The 17586-nt window shown below is 42.6% G+C and overlaps 7 protein-coding genes across 9 annotated transcripts; 3 read left to right on the top strand and 4 right to left on the bottom strand.

Moving 5' to 3' along the window:
• Positions 1 to 662: 662 nt before the first annotated feature.
• LOC132784629 (N-terminal kinase-like protein) lies at positions 663 to 4970 on the bottom strand. The gene is given in 11 exon segments (XM_060790379.1): positions 663 to 1071; positions 1136 to 1547; positions 1609 to 1737; positions 1803 to 1948; positions 2013 to 2177; positions 2239 to 2881; positions 2944 to 3349; positions 3404 to 3627; positions 3688 to 3726; positions 3728 to 4269; positions 4382 to 4970. Coding segments are annotated over 10 exon segments (2634 nt in total). The 5' UTR covers positions 4070 to 4269; positions 4382 to 4970; the 3' UTR covers positions 663 to 943.
• A 58-nt stretch (positions 4971 to 5028) lies between these two features.
• LOC132784634 (ATP synthase subunit gamma, mitochondrial) lies at positions 5029 to 6279 on the top strand. Its single transcript, XM_060790385.1, has 2 exons — positions 5029 to 5125; positions 5181 to 6279. The coding sequence occupies exon 2, from the start codon at positions 5204 to 5206 to the stop codon at positions 6095 to 6097; it is 894 nt and encodes a 297-aa protein (XP_060646368.1). The 5' UTR covers positions 5029 to 5125; positions 5181 to 5203; the 3' UTR covers positions 6098 to 6279.
• A 485-nt stretch (positions 6280 to 6764) lies between these two features.
• Positions 6765 to 8929, bottom strand: LOC132784631 (integrator complex subunit 11). Its single transcript, XM_060790382.1, has 3 exons — positions 8605 to 8929; positions 7576 to 8550; positions 6765 to 7505 (listed from the first exon to the last, which is right to left on the bottom strand). Exons 1-3 carry the CDS (start codon positions 8816 to 8818, stop codon positions 6901 to 6903), a joined length of 1794 nt encoding a protein of 597 aa, XP_060646365.1. The 5' UTR covers positions 8819 to 8929; the 3' UTR covers positions 6765 to 6900.
• A 183-nt stretch (positions 8930 to 9112) lies between these two features.
• LOC132784630 (GATOR complex protein WDR24) lies at positions 9113 to 12377 on the top strand. Of its 2 annotated transcripts, none has more exons than XM_060790381.1 (8): positions 9113 to 9336; positions 9402 to 10041; positions 10099 to 10431; positions 10491 to 10572; positions 10638 to 10802; positions 10859 to 11320; positions 11386 to 11571; positions 11633 to 12377. In XM_060790381.1, the coding sequence occupies exons 1-8, from the start codon at positions 9216 to 9218 to the stop codon at positions 11987 to 11989; spliced, it is 2346 nt and encodes a 781-aa protein (XP_060646364.1). In that variant the 5' UTR covers positions 9113 to 9215; the 3' UTR covers positions 11990 to 12377. The 2 variants fall into 2 exon arrangements, with proteins under 2 accessions (XP_060646364.1, XP_060646363.1); XM_060790380.1 differs by having other exon boundaries at positions 9114 to 9336; positions 10488 to 10572.
• Positions 12081 to 14297, bottom strand: LOC132784636 (probable glucosamine 6-phosphate N-acetyltransferase). 2 transcript variants are annotated; one of them, XM_060790388.1, is made up of 6 exons: positions 14014 to 14297; positions 13211 to 13421; positions 13023 to 13150; positions 12894 to 12955; positions 12616 to 12835; positions 12081 to 12202 (listed from the first exon to the last, which is right to left on the bottom strand). In XM_060790388.1, exons 1-6 carry the CDS (start codon positions 14014 to 14016, stop codon positions 12161 to 12163), a joined length of 666 nt encoding a protein of 221 aa, XP_060646371.1. In that variant the 5' UTR covers positions 14017 to 14297; the 3' UTR covers positions 12081 to 12160. The 2 variants fall into 2 exon arrangements, with proteins under 2 accessions (XP_060646371.1, XP_060646370.1); XM_060790387.1 differs by lacking the exon at positions 14014 to 14297 and adding an exon at positions 13588 to 13685.
• Positions 14298 to 14443: 146 nt separating this feature from the next.
• Positions 14444 to 15532, bottom strand: LOC132784635 (complex I intermediate-associated protein 30, mitochondrial). Its single transcript, XM_060790386.1, has 2 exons — positions 14978 to 15532; positions 14444 to 14922 (listed from the first exon to the last, which is right to left on the bottom strand). The coding sequence occupies exons 1-2, from the start codon at positions 15443 to 15445 to the stop codon at positions 14506 to 14508; spliced, it is 885 nt and encodes a 294-aa protein (XP_060646369.1). The 5' UTR covers positions 15446 to 15532; the 3' UTR covers positions 14444 to 14505.
• Positions 15533 to 15588: 56 nt separating this feature from the next.
• LOC132784632 (dehydrogenase/reductase SDR family protein 7-like) lies at positions 15589 to 17576 on the top strand. The gene is made up of 5 exons (XM_060790383.1): positions 15589 to 15828; positions 15893 to 16036; positions 16200 to 16416; positions 16475 to 16720; positions 16774 to 17576. The coding sequence occupies exons 1-5, from the start codon at positions 15667 to 15669 to the stop codon at positions 16983 to 16985; spliced, it is 981 nt and encodes a 326-aa protein (XP_060646366.1). The 5' UTR covers positions 15589 to 15666; the 3' UTR covers positions 16986 to 17576.
• The last annotated feature ends 10 nt before the right edge of the window (positions 17577 to 17586 follow it).

The following is a 17586-nucleotide window of genomic DNA, read 5'->3' as shown; positions in this document are numbered from 1 at the left end:
TATTTCGTTTGATAATTGCTTGCGGTTGTTTCTCATATCCATTTCTTTCTTTTTTGTTTTGTTTTAGCATTTTATCATTTTGTTTCAATGTTGTTTTTGTTTTCTTCTTCGTCTCGTTTATTTGTGTTTAGGTACTATATAAAAATACAATATATGTATATATATATATATATATTTATTAAAATTCACATTTGGTTTACTTTAGTTTTGCTATACGCGTTTTACAAATTTATGTTGTACAGCGCGCGCTCCTAGAAAGTCAAATCTGGAATACTAATTCGTTTTTAAATCGAAAAATGGCTGAGCAAATATCTTAGGGACTTTTCTCCATACAAAACACAGCAGGCAGACTGAATTGAATTTGATTAAATTGTTAAATACACACACACGCATACAGTCATACAAAGACACACACACACACAACGAGAGACAATGCAATTTGATATTAGCACACATGAATGTTATCAAAAAAAGATATCGTAGGATGATGAAATCATCTTCATCTTCTTTCATCATCTTTCGAGGATTGCTATAAATTTCAAAATTATTTACTAGCTAGTTGTTGGTTTTACACTGTTAACTAAGATTCGTTTAGTTAGTTTAAAGAGAGAATGTCTTACGAGGATTCCAAATGCTTAAATAATATCGTTCCAGCGTTATACTTATGCTTTAAGTATGCAATTTTTTGTTTTGTTTTATTGCGCCTATGGGCAAAAAATCGAAATGGAGGCTTAAACATCGAGACTGCATTCAATGCAAAAAACACACACACACGGGCACACACGCACACACACTCAATCGCAAAACAGACAGACAGATATACACAGATGACACGCATACACTTTAGGCTTACAGTTTTTGGAATAAGAGCTAATAAATATACAATGGTAGAAATTTGCAAGCACTTTTGCTGGGTGTTTTTTTGTTTTGTCTGTAAATCCTTTTAAAGCTTTTTAGCGCCCAATTTTAATGGGCCAGTGGCGCGTTGCGCTCGACGCGCCTCCAATTCCCGCTGACGTTGCAACTTCTTCTCCTCACGCTTGCGACGCGCTTCGTCCAGTTTGCTGTTGCCTAAAAAAGTTGCATGAAAACATCCATTATTAACTATACTCAAGGCAGTGATTGATAAACTTACCTGATCCCGGATCGTCGAATGGCTCAAACTCGCCATCGGCCCACGAATCGCTGTTCCAATTGGCATTATGCATCGAATTGTTTAAATGCGCTGAAGGCGGACTTATGTTATTGCAATTGGTCAATGCACCCGGCGTTGTTGGCGATGTTGTGGCACTGCTCGACAGATTGGCCAACTCTTTGGGCCTCAGCGTCGCCTGCTGCTGTCTCGATGGCGATGTTGTGATGTGTGAGTTAAGCTTGGCAAGTGGTTCAATCAGATCGTTGAGCTCATGCTGCTGCAATTGCTGTTGATGCTGATGCGGCAGCAAGGGTCGCTGTTGCTGCTGACTGGATGATGTGGTTGAGGATATCGATTGTCTGGCCATCTGTTGCTGCTGCTGCTCCTGCTCCGCTTGCTCTTCCTCCTCGCACTGCGACAAAATGAGTCATGAGTATGGATTCAAGATTAAATGCAATTCTTGTCTAACTTACAGGATCCTCTTCTAGGCTGCCCCACTCCTCGTTGTCCCAGCCATCGCGCACTTCGTTGAGCGCATTCGCTGTAACCAGTTGGCCATTGTTGGAAGTAGCTGCCAGAGGACTGCTTGGATCCTGTGAAGTCTGCACAATTGCAATTATTTATATCAATATATGGGAATAGTTTAGTTGGCAACTAATCAACTTACATCCATTTCTCCCCAATTCTCATTATCCCAATCGTTGTTGCCATAATCAGAGGCAGAGGCAGACGTATCGTTGCTTTCGTGCTCCAACGACGTCATCGAGGTGACGCTACTTGTTGTGGTCGATAGGCTGCTGCTCGATGGTTGCTCTGTAATCATAAAACATTCAAATAAAACATGAGCTATAAAACAGAAACCAAGTAATTAGCTTACCAAGTGATGCTGGCTTGGAGAGATTGCGGCCTGTTAATGGCGGCCTTGGTCGAGATGAATCGCTTTGGCTGCGATAGAACTTGGCAGTTACAGCGGTCACAGCCCAACCCGCCCAGGTGGCAGCCGCATTTCCAATTGAAGGCGTTGCGGTATGAACGTCCGCTTCTGCAAATTACAAATACAAAATTGAATTTTCGTTTACTACTTCTATCATTTCTCAACTTACCCATTGTCTCGCGCAAACTTGGATCCTCGGACACCTTCTCGAGCTTGCCCAGAAAACCGCGTATTGTTTTGAAGGCTGGTTCGCGCACTGTTTTCTCTGGATCGACCGTAAGCGAACACAATGATGGTAAGACACGATTGGCCACCTCATTGAGTAGAAAATATTGCTGTGTGGCTGCCAGCGCCAAAACGCCAGCGACTCGCGCTGGCGGAAACGGATCACGCATGGCACGTATAAATGCCGAAACGAGCACACGTTGACGCACCTGTGGATGCAGATGTGGTGCAATCTTGCCCAGGCACACTGTTGTATTGGTGCGTATGCCGCCCTGATCATCGCGCGCTTGCAGACGCGCAAAATGCCGCAAAACTTCCACATTCAAATTGTTGTAGTTGAGTTTGGGTGCCAAGTGTATGATCGACTTGACCGTCTGCTCGCGTATGGTGGCATTTGTATCGAGGAAGCCATGCGCCACTTGAGGAAAGATCTGTTCATTGACCACTGGTGGCTGCAGATGCGCAATGAACAGCTCCAGCTGCTGCAGCAGCCGTGAACGCGTCACTCGATCCGTTGAAGCAAACAACTTGACAACACAGGGTACAATGCGTTTCTGATACTCCACTTCGTCCAGCAGCTTGCCAAGCTATAGATGAATTAAAAGCATTAACTTTAGAGATTGCAAAACAAATTTGAAGCAAGATTTACCTTAAACATGGGCGCCAACACCGCAGAACCAGCGTCGCCATATTCGTAGGCGGTTATCAGTTGTGGAAGTATTTTGTGTTTGCAAACATTATCGGGAAAGTTCTCCAAGTGTGTGGTCAGACCGCTAAAGAAGCGATTCTTCTCCGCCTTGTCTTTGATTTGGATCTCCTCGAGGAATAGCAACGTGTCCACCAAATCGTTCTTGAAGAAACCACCTGGCTTGCGACATCGTGTAATAATATCTGCTGGATTTGGTCGATTTGAAGGCGAGGCGCCAACAAGTTCGCAATAAAGCGACTGCAGTGACTTGGGTATGTGTTCAATATCCTTAAGATTGGAACGTTGTCGCAGCACGCCATTGAAGGCCTCCCAAACCAGGCAGCCCAAGCCCCACATATCCACAGAGCTGTGAAGAAAAAAGTATAAGTAAATAATGTATAAAGTGTTGTATGATATTCACCATTTAGTGGCTGCCTTTAGCTTGCTCTGATCGTTCTTCTCTGGAGCATCGTAAACTTCCAGAGTCACGGGTATTTTGACAGGCGGCATAGGATTGCCATCAGCAGCTGCAACATACTCCAAGCTGCCCAACTTCCATTCGCCGGAGGCATTCACAAACACCGACCAGGCGGAGACGTTGTTGTGCCGCAAATTGCCATCGTTATTGAGAAAGGAAAGAGCACGCTATAAAATTAATAAAATGTTAATTATATATTTTTACGTTCATAATTTTAGTGGACTTACTGTGATTTGGAAGATGCCCCAGGCCAAATAGAGACCTTTTTTGTACATTGTCTGTGGCCAGTTTGGTGAAAAATGTGCCCAGCGGTTCCACAGCCTCTGTGGCCACATATAACATCTTATCGGTTTCCAGCGAATCCAAATATTGCAATATACTTGGGTGACGCAACGTCTTTAGGCGTTTCAATGCCGCCTTGGCCAGCTCACATTTCGTATCGGAACCGCTGCGAATGTCGTAGACAAAGACAGAGACCTCCTCTTGGGTTGCCTTGCGTTTGGCCTTGTGCAGTGTCCATATGGAATAGTTGTCAAAGCCAGCGACGGGTTCGCCAATGTCATATGGGAAATCTTTGGAGGAGTCGCGCGAGAAGAACGACCACATCATGTGTTTTGCTCGACGGCTCAATATTTTGTTACGTCCGACAAACACCCAAAACAACAACTACACAACACACACACACACACTTGCGCAGCTAACAGCACACACACACGCACGCACAACACACACACAGCTGTTGCTGTTCGTTCGCTATGTTTGCTGTGTGTTGACTATTGTTGAAGGCAGAAGAAGAGGCGCTGGGCAGGCTGACGAATAAATGTGAGAGCGAAAGAGAGAGCGAGATAAAGAGGCATTAACATTAATGCGTGTACACCAACACTACCAACACAACATCATCATCATCGTATTGGTACCTACTTTTGCAGCCGTTTTTTGTATTTATCGCGTATTCCTTTTATTTTGGGCCAGCAGCTGTTAACGTGTCTAAGATGATTGCACTTCAGATTTATATCTGCATACACATGTGAATTTATCAACAAATCACTTTAGCCTTCCTCCCACTTTTCCTTTTTTTGCACGTACGCTTCTAAATCTATAAGTTTTGTGTTTCTTTTGCACACGATGACGACGACGAGCAACAATTTTCCAACATACTTTCGGGATTTCAATCGAGGCTTAAGACGAAATTAAAGACTAACGCGCGTTGCAGATGGATACACAATGTTACATTATTACGTTACTATTACGTTGTGCCCAATGTTAATGTTAAATAATTTCGTTTTCTTTTTGTTATTTTCTAATCTTTTTCCCGAGTACGTCAGCTTTTGCTTCTTCTTCTTTCTTTTGGTGGATTCAGCGATGGCACGCGAACAAGGGCTGCACTATCGAATAGCTCAGCAGCTGACTTGGAATATACAATCGATTGGACATCGAATTTGCTCTAAAGCACTTTGAATTTGTTTACTTAACTATAAAATATATTATTTGTAAATAGTGTATCTAATTTAAGTGCAGTTTTAGTGTATTTATTATTTAATAAACATTATCAGGCATGTCATTCACAGCCGACGCTGACATTCACAACATGGCGCTGACAGTTGCGAAATGTGGCAACACTAACGCCTGTGTTATAACATACGTCTCGCTGCCAACTTCACGCAGGTAAATTTTCGCTGGCTGGTTCGTCGGATTTTTTGTGCTAATTTTTATTGTGCAGGAACTTCAACAGCTTACCGCAGGATGATGATGCAACGTACTCAGCTCTTGTTGCCACTGGCTGTTGAAGCCACGATTGTGGCCCAACAACAGCGTGGCATGGCCACATTGAAGGCCATCTCTATTCGCCTCAAATCCGTGAAGAACATTCAGAAAATTACGCAATCAATGAAGATGGTGTCCGCCGCTAAATACGCTCGTGCCGAGCGTGACTTGAAGGCAGCGCGTCCCTACGGCGTTGGTGCTCAGCAGTTCTTCGAGAAGACCGAACTCGCCGCCGATGGCGCCGCTGAGCCCAAGAAACTCCTCATCGCCGTCACATCCGATCGTGGTCTGTGCGGTGCTGTTCACACCGGTGTTGCCCGTCAAATTCGCGGTGAACTGCAGCAGGATGATGTGAACACCAAGGTGTTCTGCGTCGGCGACAAGTCGCGCTCCATTCTGGCCCGTCTCTATGGCAAGAACATCCTGATGGTGGCCAATGAAGTGGGCCGTCTGCCACCCACTTTCCTCGATGCCTCCAAGATTGCACATGAAGTGCTGTCGACTGGTTACGAATACACCGAGGGCAAGATCGTGTACAACAGATTCAAGTCTGTGGTGTCATATCAGTGCTCTTCGTTGCCCATCTACAGCGGCCCAACTGTGGAGAAGTCGGAGAAGTTGTCGGTTTACGACTCCATCGACAGCGATGTGATCAAGAGCTATCTGGAGTTCTCTCTGGCTTCGCTCATCTTTTACACCATGAAGGAGGGTGCTTGCTCCGAGCAATCCTCTCGCATGACTGCCATGGACAACGCTTCTAAGAATGCCGGCGAGATGATTGAGAAGCTAACGCTTACATTCAACCGCACCCGACAGGCTGTCATCACCCGCGAGCTGATTGAAATCATCTCCGGTGCCGCTGCTCTGACATAAGAAGTGTGTCTAAGAAACACTCCAAAAGGTTCGCAGACGCAGCTTCAAACAAACAGCAACACCAACCAAGCGATTTCTTTTTAAAACGATTCGAAAACGCCAGAGCTGCGTATTTAATATGATTAATTATAATTATCTGAAACATATACCCAGAATAAATAGCGTGGAACGAATTAACTGAATTTGCTGTCAAATATTTTGTTAAGTAAATATAACATAATGCAGATCCATGTCATTCTAATAATCTGCCAAACCTTCTTACAAAAACTTGAAAAATTATGGTTTATAACTCAATTCGGGTTTATTTCCCTTTAAAACCATTTGGAACTAGTCCTGATTCTGGCTAAAATTGTAATAGCTTAATATTACCTTGTTTTCCAAAACACTCTAAATTTGCCTTTCAAAATGATCCAAAATGTATTTAAGCATTGCCTTAAATAACCACAATTCAATCAAAAATTTCTGACTTGGTGACAGGTGTAGATAAAACTCAATTTTCTTTTGAAATCTATTTAATAACTTCTTCAAATTCTTGCCATATTTAATCTCCATAACTTTATCAACTTCCTCTTAAACTTTCTTGTTAAACAAGAATATCGAAATGATAAAATTGACCTTTCATTTCTATTATCTAACTTTATTCTGTTCCTTTCGAAAAACCCTGAAAATTGTTATACAAAAATGTTGAAAAATGTATTTAAGCACAACTTCAAATAAGCAACTTTAAATGAAAAACTTTTAACTTATCAACTATGGAATCAGATAAGACTGGCTCTTCAGCAAGAACTTTTTATACATGAAATCTAACACATATTCTGCAAGACATTTAAAATGTATGCGCCAATATCTTCATCTTGATTAGTCCATGTAATTAAAATGGTCTTATGCTTTGGATCCTTTTCATCCTCTTGAACTTGAACCTCAACAGTCTCCACAGCTATAATGCCGGTATCCTGCAACGTTACCGTCCAGCCAGTCAGCTTCTCTTCTAAAAGTAGCTTTAGCTTTTCGATGGTGCGCATCTTTGGTCCTGGATCATCCATTTTCACCTTTGATGTGAAACGCATGACATGCCGATTGATGCCGATCTCCTTAAGGGCATCCGTTAAATTTTGCAACATAATTCGATTATCCTTCATCACGAGAATGCCATGGATGAGGCGACGTCGCTTTGGATCCGGTGGCTGTGCGTTATAAGAGCGTGCTTCTGCTTTAAGCAGAGTAACAGAGGCATCCACGGGTATTTTTACCGGTGTGGAGATCACACACGTTTCGCCATTAGCCGGCATATATGTTTCCAGATTGAATTCATCACGAATTTTGGTGCGCAGGAATTTCATCTTTTCCGCCTCGCCATGCACAAGCATCACGTTTTTGGGTTCACAGTTCTGTATAAGCTGCATGATGCCTGAAAGACAAATAAATGTATATCTTTAGTTTAAGCAATTGTCTATTTGCCTAATTGGTTTTCCAGTTACCTTTAGCATCGGCATGCGCAGAGAAGCTCATGTACTCTACAGCCATTTTTACTTCGACCACCTGTCGATTCTCGAATTCGACTTTCTTGGCGCCACTTAGAATTTTATTGCCTACGGTACCTTGAACACAATAGCCCGGCATAATGACCATGTTGTTCTCGTTGGGCGCCCACTTCTTAAAGATCTGAAGCGAGAGACCTGCATGCAACATACCGGGCGTAGCAAACACCACCATCGCACCTGGATTATCAATATATGCCTTATCAAATGGTTTTATGTGCTTGAAATCGAACATGTTACGATGCACAAAGGTCTTGCGTATCTTTTGGTTTGTCCATGTGATGAACATCTTATAGTAAGTGTTCGCCTTCTCTGTCAAACCCAGTGCAAAGTATATGGGATATTTGAGGTTCATACGCTCCCAATACGTCTCCAGCAAAATGCACAATTCTTGTGCTCGACCCAAGGCAAAGACGGGTATCAACACTTTGCCACCCTTGGCCACGCATTCGTGGACTTTTTTAAGGAAATCACGTTCGCGACATCGCTTTGAGTCGCGTATTGTCGTTGCATAGGTGCTCTCGGAGATTAACAAATCGGGCCGGCATTTGTCGATCCAGGCAGCGCCCAAATGTCGATCTGGTGTCATGTTGTAATCGCCCGTATAGACGACGCTCTGTGAGCCGACTTTGATCCAAAACATTGCAGCTCCAAGCACATGACCAGCGTAATACGCTTTGATCTCCAGATCTGTGTCTACCATCATGCTTTGGTGCAATGTGACTGGAATTACCTTCTTCATGCAGTCCTTGATCATTTGCGTGGTGAAGAAATTCGATTCACCCTTACGCTCCACGGCAACTTTACGCATATCCTCCAACAAAATTGGCGCAATGGCCTTGGTTGGATGGGTCATATAGATGGGACCGGTGTAACCAACGATCTCCGACATGTAAGGCAAGGCACCGCAGTGATCTATAGTTGATATGGTACATATTGTGATTGTCATGCATTAAGTGAATCACTTACCCAAGTGGAAGTGCGAGATGATCACACAATCAATGTGACTCGTGATGGGTCCTTCAGGCACAATGTACGAGAAGTCTGGAAAGCGTCGCTCATCGTTGTAGCCCATGTGCATGCCACAGTCGAGCATTATGTTCTTCCCGCCCATCGAGAGCAACAGACAACTGCGACCCACATCTTGGCCGGCGCCCAATGGGGTTATTTTGATGTCCGGCATTTTGATGGTAGATGATTTTCAATTATAGAATTTCTCATATAGTCGAAAATACAATTCAATGTGACCGCAGTGTGAATGGCCAAATATGCCGATGGGCTGCGAACGATGTACTAAACTATGACATTCAAATGTTTGTGATATCACACAGCTGTTGCGCTTGTAAAGCAATGTTGTCTGTTAAGTGAGGAGCAGCTGACTAATAACGCAGTTTGTTTACAATCTAAATAATTATGTTAATGTTAATAACAGTTTTGGGCAACAGCTGCTGCTCACACTTGCAGGTTGTCTGTAAATAACATTTTCATCTGGCTGTTAAGAACAGTTGGACTGTGTTATTGTTTGTCTTAAAGCGGGAGAACATTAAACAATAATTGTGCGGAAATTAAATTTAAATAAGATGCCTGATACTCTGGAGGACTCGGATCCTTCTACAATATCATGCATATGCGTGGAAGGGCATGCCAATGCGCTGGCATTGAATAAGGATCACAACCAAATTGCAGTGGCCGGGCGAAGCTGTATGCAAACAAAACAAAACAAATGCAGCTTGCAAATTTTATAAACGAATTCAATTTCATTGCAGTGCTTAAGGTTTATTCATTTGACAACGATGGCTTCACCGAAGTGTGTAATATGCGCGGCAAAAACCAAAATCTCAGCTATTCGGCCAACGATGTGGCATGGAGTACACTGGATAACAATATATTAGCCACTGCGGCAACCAATGGCGTCGTCTCCATTTGGGATTTGTCCAAATTCGGACGACAAAAACAGTCGCTCGTCTACAATGAACACGAACGCACCGCACACACTGTCACCTTTCACAGCAGCGAACCCAATATATTAATATCTGGGTCACAGGATGGCACCATCAAGTGCTTTGATATTCGCTCCGATAAGTCGGTGAACACATATTTCAGCAACTCCGAGTCGGTGCGCGATTTGAAGTTCTCGCCACACTCACAGAATGTGTTCTCCGCCGTCTCCGAGAACGGAACCGTTCAGTTGTGGGACATGCGCAAGTGTGACAAGTGCATGGTGCAGTTTACGGCGCACAGTGGTCCGATTTACACTTGTGATTGGCATCCCACTCGGAATTGGCTGGCCACCGGCAGTCGGGACAAACAGATCAAGGTGTGGAACATGGATGGACGCGCCAGTCTCGAATATACCATTCACACCATCGCTGTCGTGAGTCGGGTCAAGTGGAGACCCGAGCGCACGTAAGTCACCTTACTCCCAATAATTATTAGCTGTCTAATTTGACCTATTCTTTGTAGTTACCACATTGCTAGCTGTGCGCTCGTTGTGGATTACAGCGTCCATGTGTGGGACATACGACGTCCTTATATACCATTTGCCTCATTTAATGAGCACACAAATGTCACCACGGGTATTGCGTGGCAAGGCAGCGATTCGCATTGTTTACTCTCTACTGGCAAGGATTCCATCATTTATAAGCATGCGTTTAAGGATGCCACGCGACCAGCATTGAAAGCGAATGCTCAGGGTGCCAGTTTGGGCAGAAACGGCGACATTTCGTTTGCTAACAAAATCAAGGAATATGCCACGAAATCAAGCGGCGCATCCAATACCAAAACCACCAACTTCATGTGAGTTTTCAAGGCAAAATGCAGTAAATTATTAATTCTGTATATATTTTGTTTAGAAGTCGCCGAAAATCTAATCAGCCCGGCAACATGCAATTCCATCTGGACCATTCCAAGATGTACATGTTTATGCTCAAGAATATGGCAAGTCTATCTTAAAAATGTATGACTACTTTTTTAAAATTTAAAATCTCTTTAATCCTTGACAGAATATGGATTCGGGTACTGGCTATCCGGCTCACGATACCACAACTGAGTTGCGGGTGCATGAATGCTTCATTGGCTGCGCCAAAGAGCTGCTGTTAAGCGGCAAGAAGCTGGCTGAGCTGTGCGAGCACAACGCCAATGTATCCAAGAAATACGGCAAACATAATGTGAGGTCAACAAGTATTTAACAGTTATCCTCTATATTAAGAGACTCATTTTGTAGGCCACCACATTGTGGAATTTTGTTAAGCTTTTCTATGGCAGCAATCACTTTGAGCAACCCTTCGAGCACCGCTCGTCGTTCTCCAACCAAAAGAATCCCATGAGTTCGCGCCGTGCCACACAAGTTGCCAGCGATTGGGCGCCACATGAAATGGGCCAAGACTTAAATGGCAACAGCCAAGAGGTGGCACATGAAACAGCGGATGCCAGCGAAGATGGCGATGAGCTTGGCGGCGGTGGCAAACAGCAACCACCTCCGACCAGTTCAGTGATACTCTCCGAGACGCAAATCATCAGCGAGATTACGTTTGATAACTTTGAACTGTTGCGCAATGGCTTTATTTACGTGGGTCCGGCGGATGTAACCAAAGCATTAGCCTTGCCTGACACGGCGCTGCATCATGATGTGCAAGCAGCGCGTCCGCAGCTGGACTTGAAGGCATCCGATCATGAGAAATCGCCGGTGAGTGGCGCATAGAATAAAGTATAGTTGAGTTAATAATATGTACATATTCTCCTTGCCGTTAGCCGCCGCATGTGCCCAGCATTTTGAAAGTGAGTCATGTGCCACCGATACCCATGTGGGAGCCACATCAATTTGTGGCCGATGCTCTGATGCTGCAGAACGATGTGGGCGATGTGCAAACCGCTTTAATTGTGCTCATTGTATTGGGAGAGGCACGCAAGTTGCTACCAATTGAAGATGCCGTTGTGGTAAGTATTCTCCATTAGCAAAGTAACAAGTTTCCAATTTAAAATGAGTACTTTCTTGTAGGAACACTGGTTTCACACCTATGTGGATCAGCTGCATCGTTACGAGCTGTGGAACGAAGCCTGCGAGGTGATCAACCGTGCCTGGGTGCGTTCAGTGCGTCAGCTAAATCAACACTCCACTGTGATGCACACGAATTGTGGCGAATGTGGTCGACCCCTTGGTGGCAATGTTGGCTGGTATTGCGATAAATGCAAGTCGATGCAGTCGGCCAAATGCAGCGTCTGTGGCCTAATTGTGCGTGGCGTGTACGCCTGGTGTCAGGGCTGTTCCCATGGCGGACACATTGAGCATTTGCAGCAGTACTTTGCGAAGCATTCAAAGTGTCCCAAATGCGGACACTTGTGTTCGTATTCGTGACATGTGGATGAACCATAAATCCATTCTTAATTGTAATTTATAGCAAAATAATCAAGATTGTATATAAAGCAAAAATGTGTTAGCCATAGAATTGTTGTTTTAAAAATTACTGTATATATTTATTTACATGCAAAACGTACACATATACATATATCTGTAGATTGTTAAAAGCTACTTGATGAACGTACTCTTGAAGGGCATTATAACAACAACCTTTATCGCATATTCAGTAGCAGAAAGGAGAGAAAAAATTATAAAATTGAGAGTTCTGTAAGATTCAAAAATAGAATACAACCATATTGCGGTTGCCTTAGCCATCTAACTAATTGTATGTCCTTATGGGTGGAGTTGTTAGGATACCAACCATAAAGGACACCACCGCCTGCCAGCGCTGTCCAAAAATCCATGCGCCAAGTGCAATGCAATTTTGTGCAAAAGTGATTTTAGTAAATGCAGCAAATGAAATGAACATCTTTTTGTAACCGAGCAAGTTCATTTCGTTTTTGAGTTTTTTGACATTGCGCCTTGCGCAGCTATCGCTTTAAGTAAATTGTGGAATTTACTTAAAGCTTGGATTTTGGAGAAGCGTTGGCGGCTAATTGTCAAGAGGAAAAATCAAGGCTCACAGTTTGGCAAGCATCGCTGACGACACCTGCGGCAGAGGCTGAGGTAACATTGCGTTTCGTTGGCGCCTCTTCGTCATAGCGAATTGTCATTGAATTCGAGTTGCCGGGTATCAAAACATAACCGAGTGTTTCATAGAACTTGATGAGCTTGTCCTTGCAATCCAGCGACATTTTATAGCAGCCCAATTGCTCGGCCAGCAGCGATACGGTTACAACAATGCTGTGAATGAGGTCAAAGATGAGATTATTTTGCATTATAGAGTAATTATGGAACCTACAGTTTTCCCAACTGCTTGCCACGATAGGTGTCATTAACCACAACATCCTCCAAGCGTCCACGCTGCAAACAAAAAGAATATATCATCAATAATACAATATATATCCTCATTACTTTTGGGACAACTTACCACTGCACAATTGTGTATGAACTTGCGCTCAATGATTAGGGAGGCGGCGCCAATGATTTCACCCTTGCGCGTATCCTCAATAACTGTGACATAGTAATCCCCGCTAGCTTTCATCTGTGAAAAGCGCGCTGTGAAAGATTTATTAAAATTAGCTAGACTGGAATTTGAAATTTAAACGTATCACTTACTCAAAAACTGTGTGCGTGTTACGTTGCCCACATGTGTGAGCTGGGAAAGCAGCTGCAGAAAGCCGCGATCATAATCCGTATCCTTCAAAGGACGCACCTTCATCCATGGTTCACCAGGATTGGCAGCCGAGATGAATGGCTGGAACTTTGCTGGGCTGCGATGAAAATCGAGCTGCAACAGCACTTTTGGATCATACAAATATGTTTCTTGCTGCAAAACAGTAAAAGAGAGTCAAAATAATTAGTATATTGCAAAATTAATTAAGTAGTATATTGATTAGATGATTAGTATATTGATTGCTATAAACAATATATGTATCAATTGTAGTAATAAGCAAATGAGAATAAATCACTTTGTCTATGAACTATATGCTAACCGTAAATTGCACCATTTTAAAGAAAAGGGCCAACGTCAGCAGTTGACGCCGTTGCAAGAAAGACTGACAACAGGTAGAAAGACAACAGTGTAGAAGCAGGAATGGTTAAGAAACGGTTGACTAGCAACTGGTTTCAATCACTTTCGATGGCCGCTGTGACTGGTTTTTCGGTTAACATATTTTTCTTTTCTTTTGTTGCGCATTAATTTCAACGTAAGCGTCAATCCCAAACCGGTAAAATGCGTACACGGTTGGCGGGTCTATTATATATTATTGATTTCAGTTTATTGTTGTGCGGACAGCAGGATTTAATTCGCCAAGCCCGCCAAGTTGCTTTTCAAGGTTGCAAGTGCTAATTTAACTGTCACATGGCCACGTTGTTCGCTTGGAATTCTATTTAAAATGTAAGGCCCAATAAATACTCACCATTATTTTTGTTTTTATCTAATATTTTTACGTCTGATAGTGGTATAAATAACAACAAGAACAACAACACAGCACCCACGCACGCAAGAACTTCAGAAGAAGGCGGAAGTTTTTTCCGCTTGTGTTATCTCTACAACTTACAGGAGCAAGCGACGGACCGCGACTGAGTAAAGACTGTAAAAGAGCAGACCGCGAGCAGTGTTCGTGAGATTCTAATTGGCAACTACTCACTGAGTGAGTGAGTGACGAAACAGACGAAGCACCTTTCAAAGTGAACGGCAAAGAATGTGTAAAAGCAAATTGCCAATTGCGGTATCTGTTGAATCGTCAAGAAATAGTGCATGACCCTGAAGACGATTGAGCGAATGTAAACATTTAAACAGCTGATTTGGGAGAGAGCAAGAGATAGGGAGAGAAGAGTGCTGCCAGCTAGTGTTAAAATAAAAGTGTTGCTCATTTATTTTGAAGTTTATACAGAATAAATAACGTTTTTTACGTTGCTGCAATATATTTGGGTGTTCGGTACATTTCGTAGGCAAACTCCTCCCGATGACTAGGATCGTACTCTAGGCCAACATAATCAATTTCCAACCCAAATGGGCCATCCATACCTTTCTTAGCGGCCACAGAGAAACCAAAGTGCGTTACACAATTCAGTTGTATGGCATTCTGACGATCCTGCACTCGTCCTTTGGACGACAGGAAGAACTTGGAGAAAGGTATTTTAGCAATTTGCCAATGGGGACCACCACGTGTGTACAACACATAATGATAGATATCATTCCACATCAGATCAAAGTAACCTTCGGTGTGCAAATTAATCAAATAGCTACGTCCGTCGCCGCGCACTTTGAGTATCAGCATGTTGTACTGTGTCCAGTCGTAGGTGGTTTCTCTTTTGAAGGATTTCTGCAATAGATATTGTTATAAACTCATTCAATTATTATTAGCTGCATTTACTCACTCGCACACGCTTGGTGCGTATGTTTGCATAGCCAGTTCGCTTGATGATGCCATCCTTAGTGTGCTGCGAACTAACTTCACCATGAAAGAGTCCAGCACCAGCTGCGCTCAGCTCGAGAGTGGCACTGCTCTTACCCTCTCCATGATCCGCGTCCGTTGTTACCGTCCACTTGTCGAGCACATCGGGTTCTTTGAAATCGAACACGACATCCGTTTCTCCGGGGCGAAATACCAATATTGGATCGCTTTCCAGCTTTTCTTTAACTTCCTGTTTCCATAATTTGATTTCCTCTTTTAAGTCACGAAATCCATCAATAATTTGTTGTTTTTTTGAAGGTTCTGGCAGTTTGGTTTTATAGCCGGATTTTTTTTCGCGTTCCCAGAAAGTGTGTTGCACGGCTGTGGTGTGAATTCGTGCAGCTGGCAGCCAGCAGCTTAAGCGGCTTGTTTGTCGCACCAGGCAATGCATTAGAACATATTTTATTAAACCAAAATATAACTATTATGCCAAACGCGGAGAGAGCAACAACGTAACGAATAACAGCTGTGATTTGACATTCACAACACAGCGGAAACAGCTGCTAGTTGCCACGAAGCATGAATCGCTTCGTTGTGAATAGCAGCCGCATTTGTTTTTGTTTTACGGCCCATCGTAGAAAAGTGCAAAGTTTGCTAAATTTAATATTGGTAATGAAATTACAAGAAATGGAAAAGTGTTCGGGTTCCAGCGATTGGAATGTGATTTACTGGGTAATCGGCAGTATTCTAATGCCCATAGCCCTACCATTAGCCGTCATTAATCTATGGCAACGATTCCGCGCTCAAAAGTACCGAAATCAGCTGCCCGGCAAGGTAAGTAACAAGAGTATTTGGAGAAACAATATATTTATTTAGTCTCACATGCAAAAATATTTAGGTTGTGCTTATTACTGGTGCCAGCTCAGGACTTGGCGAGTCGCTGGCGCACGTCTTTTATCGTGCAGGCTGCAAGGTTATCCTAGCTGCCCGTCGCGTCGAGGAATTAGAGCGCGTTAAGAAGGATCTGATGGCCCTTGATGTGGTAAGTGATGTAGAGACTTAAATGTGACATTTGCTTAATCATATAACGGATAAATACATGCACATTATAATGTAAATATAACACTTTGTATATCACGCAACACCAATCCAATCTAACCCCAACAATAAATAAATAGGTATTAATAAATCTGTGCTAATTACAGGATCCCGCCTATCCTCCCACTGTGCTGCCATTGGATCTATCTGAGCTCAATTCCATACCCGATTTTGCAGCACGAGCCTTGGCTGTTTACAACCAAGTCGATATACTCATCAACAATGGTGGCATAAGCGTGCGTGCCGATGTAGCCGCGACTGCTGTCGATGTTGATCTTAAAGTGATGGTAGTCAACTACTTTGGAACTGTGGCATTGACAAAAGGTATAAACTGTTCATAGCAAATATATATAAACAATTATTCTTATATATTACATTACAGCGTTGTTGCCTTCGATGATTAAACGTCAGACTGGCCACATTGGTTTCATTAGCTCCGTACAAGGTAAATTCGCATTACCCCAGCGGGCAGCTTACTCCGCATCAAAGCATGCAATGCAGGCCTTTGCTGATTCTCTGCGCGCTGAGGTAGCCAGCAAAAAGATTAATGTGTCATGCATCAGTCCAAGCTACGTGCGCACGCAACTCTCGATGAATGCATTGACTGGTTCAGGCAGCAACTATGGAAGTGAGTACAGACATTTTAAATGCTTTTCTATCGCTAACATAATTCATTTCTAGAAATGGATGAAACTACGGCCAAAGGAATGTCGCCAGACAAGTTAGCCGAGCGCATTTTACAATGCATTCTGCGTAAGGAGCCTGATATCATTGTTAGCGATCTACAGTCCAAGGCTGCATATTATTTGAGACATTTGTTGCCGTCTGTCTATTTCTGGATTATGACTAAGCGGGCATTGAAGCTGGAGAAAGCGTCAAAGAAGTCAAATTAAATTAGTTAAGTTTTAGTTTCGTTTTTATTGTTATTTGAATTTTGCATTGAATGAAAAATTATAAAATATCGCGATGCATGTGCAGTGTTAAAAATTAGTTACATTTGCATAATCATAATATTAATAAATTAAATAATTACTGTAATCATACCATTAAAATTAAGTACAACTTAGGTGTTCACATATTTCTTCTTCGTCGGTTCGCAAACTTATGTATATTATAATAATTATTGTTCTTAAGTGATGCATTATACATTATATTTGTTCACAATTGTTTTATTTTCGGCTTTCATTTTACGAATGAGTAATTGACAAAATATTTCATATTTGATACGGTCTTTGACAACATTGAAATCTTGTTATTAACTAGGGATACGGATCTCTGCGAGGAGTCTTGAATACGTGTTAAAATTCATTTATCTAAATTATACAAAAGCATAGTTGTAATCATTGTAATCAGGTGTAGTGAGTGCAAAATCTTGATGAAAATACACACCAAAAAAACAAAAATAATTACAATTGAGGTACACACAAAGATTTTAAAATCTGTTTTGCAGTTTTACGACTAAATTATTACATACATATGTATATAGTTTAAAAT

The sequence above is a fragment of the Drosophila nasuta genome, chromosome 2R, assembly GCF_023558535.2.
Source record: "Drosophila nasuta strain 15112-1781.00 chromosome 2R, ASM2355853v1, whole genome shotgun sequence".
In the NCBI taxonomy this organism is placed as follows: domain Eukaryota; kingdom Metazoa; phylum Arthropoda; class Insecta; order Diptera; family Drosophilidae; genus Drosophila; species Drosophila nasuta.
The sequence above is the reverse complement of the archived record's forward strand: the minus strand, read 5'-3'. Positions and strand labels throughout refer to the sequence as shown.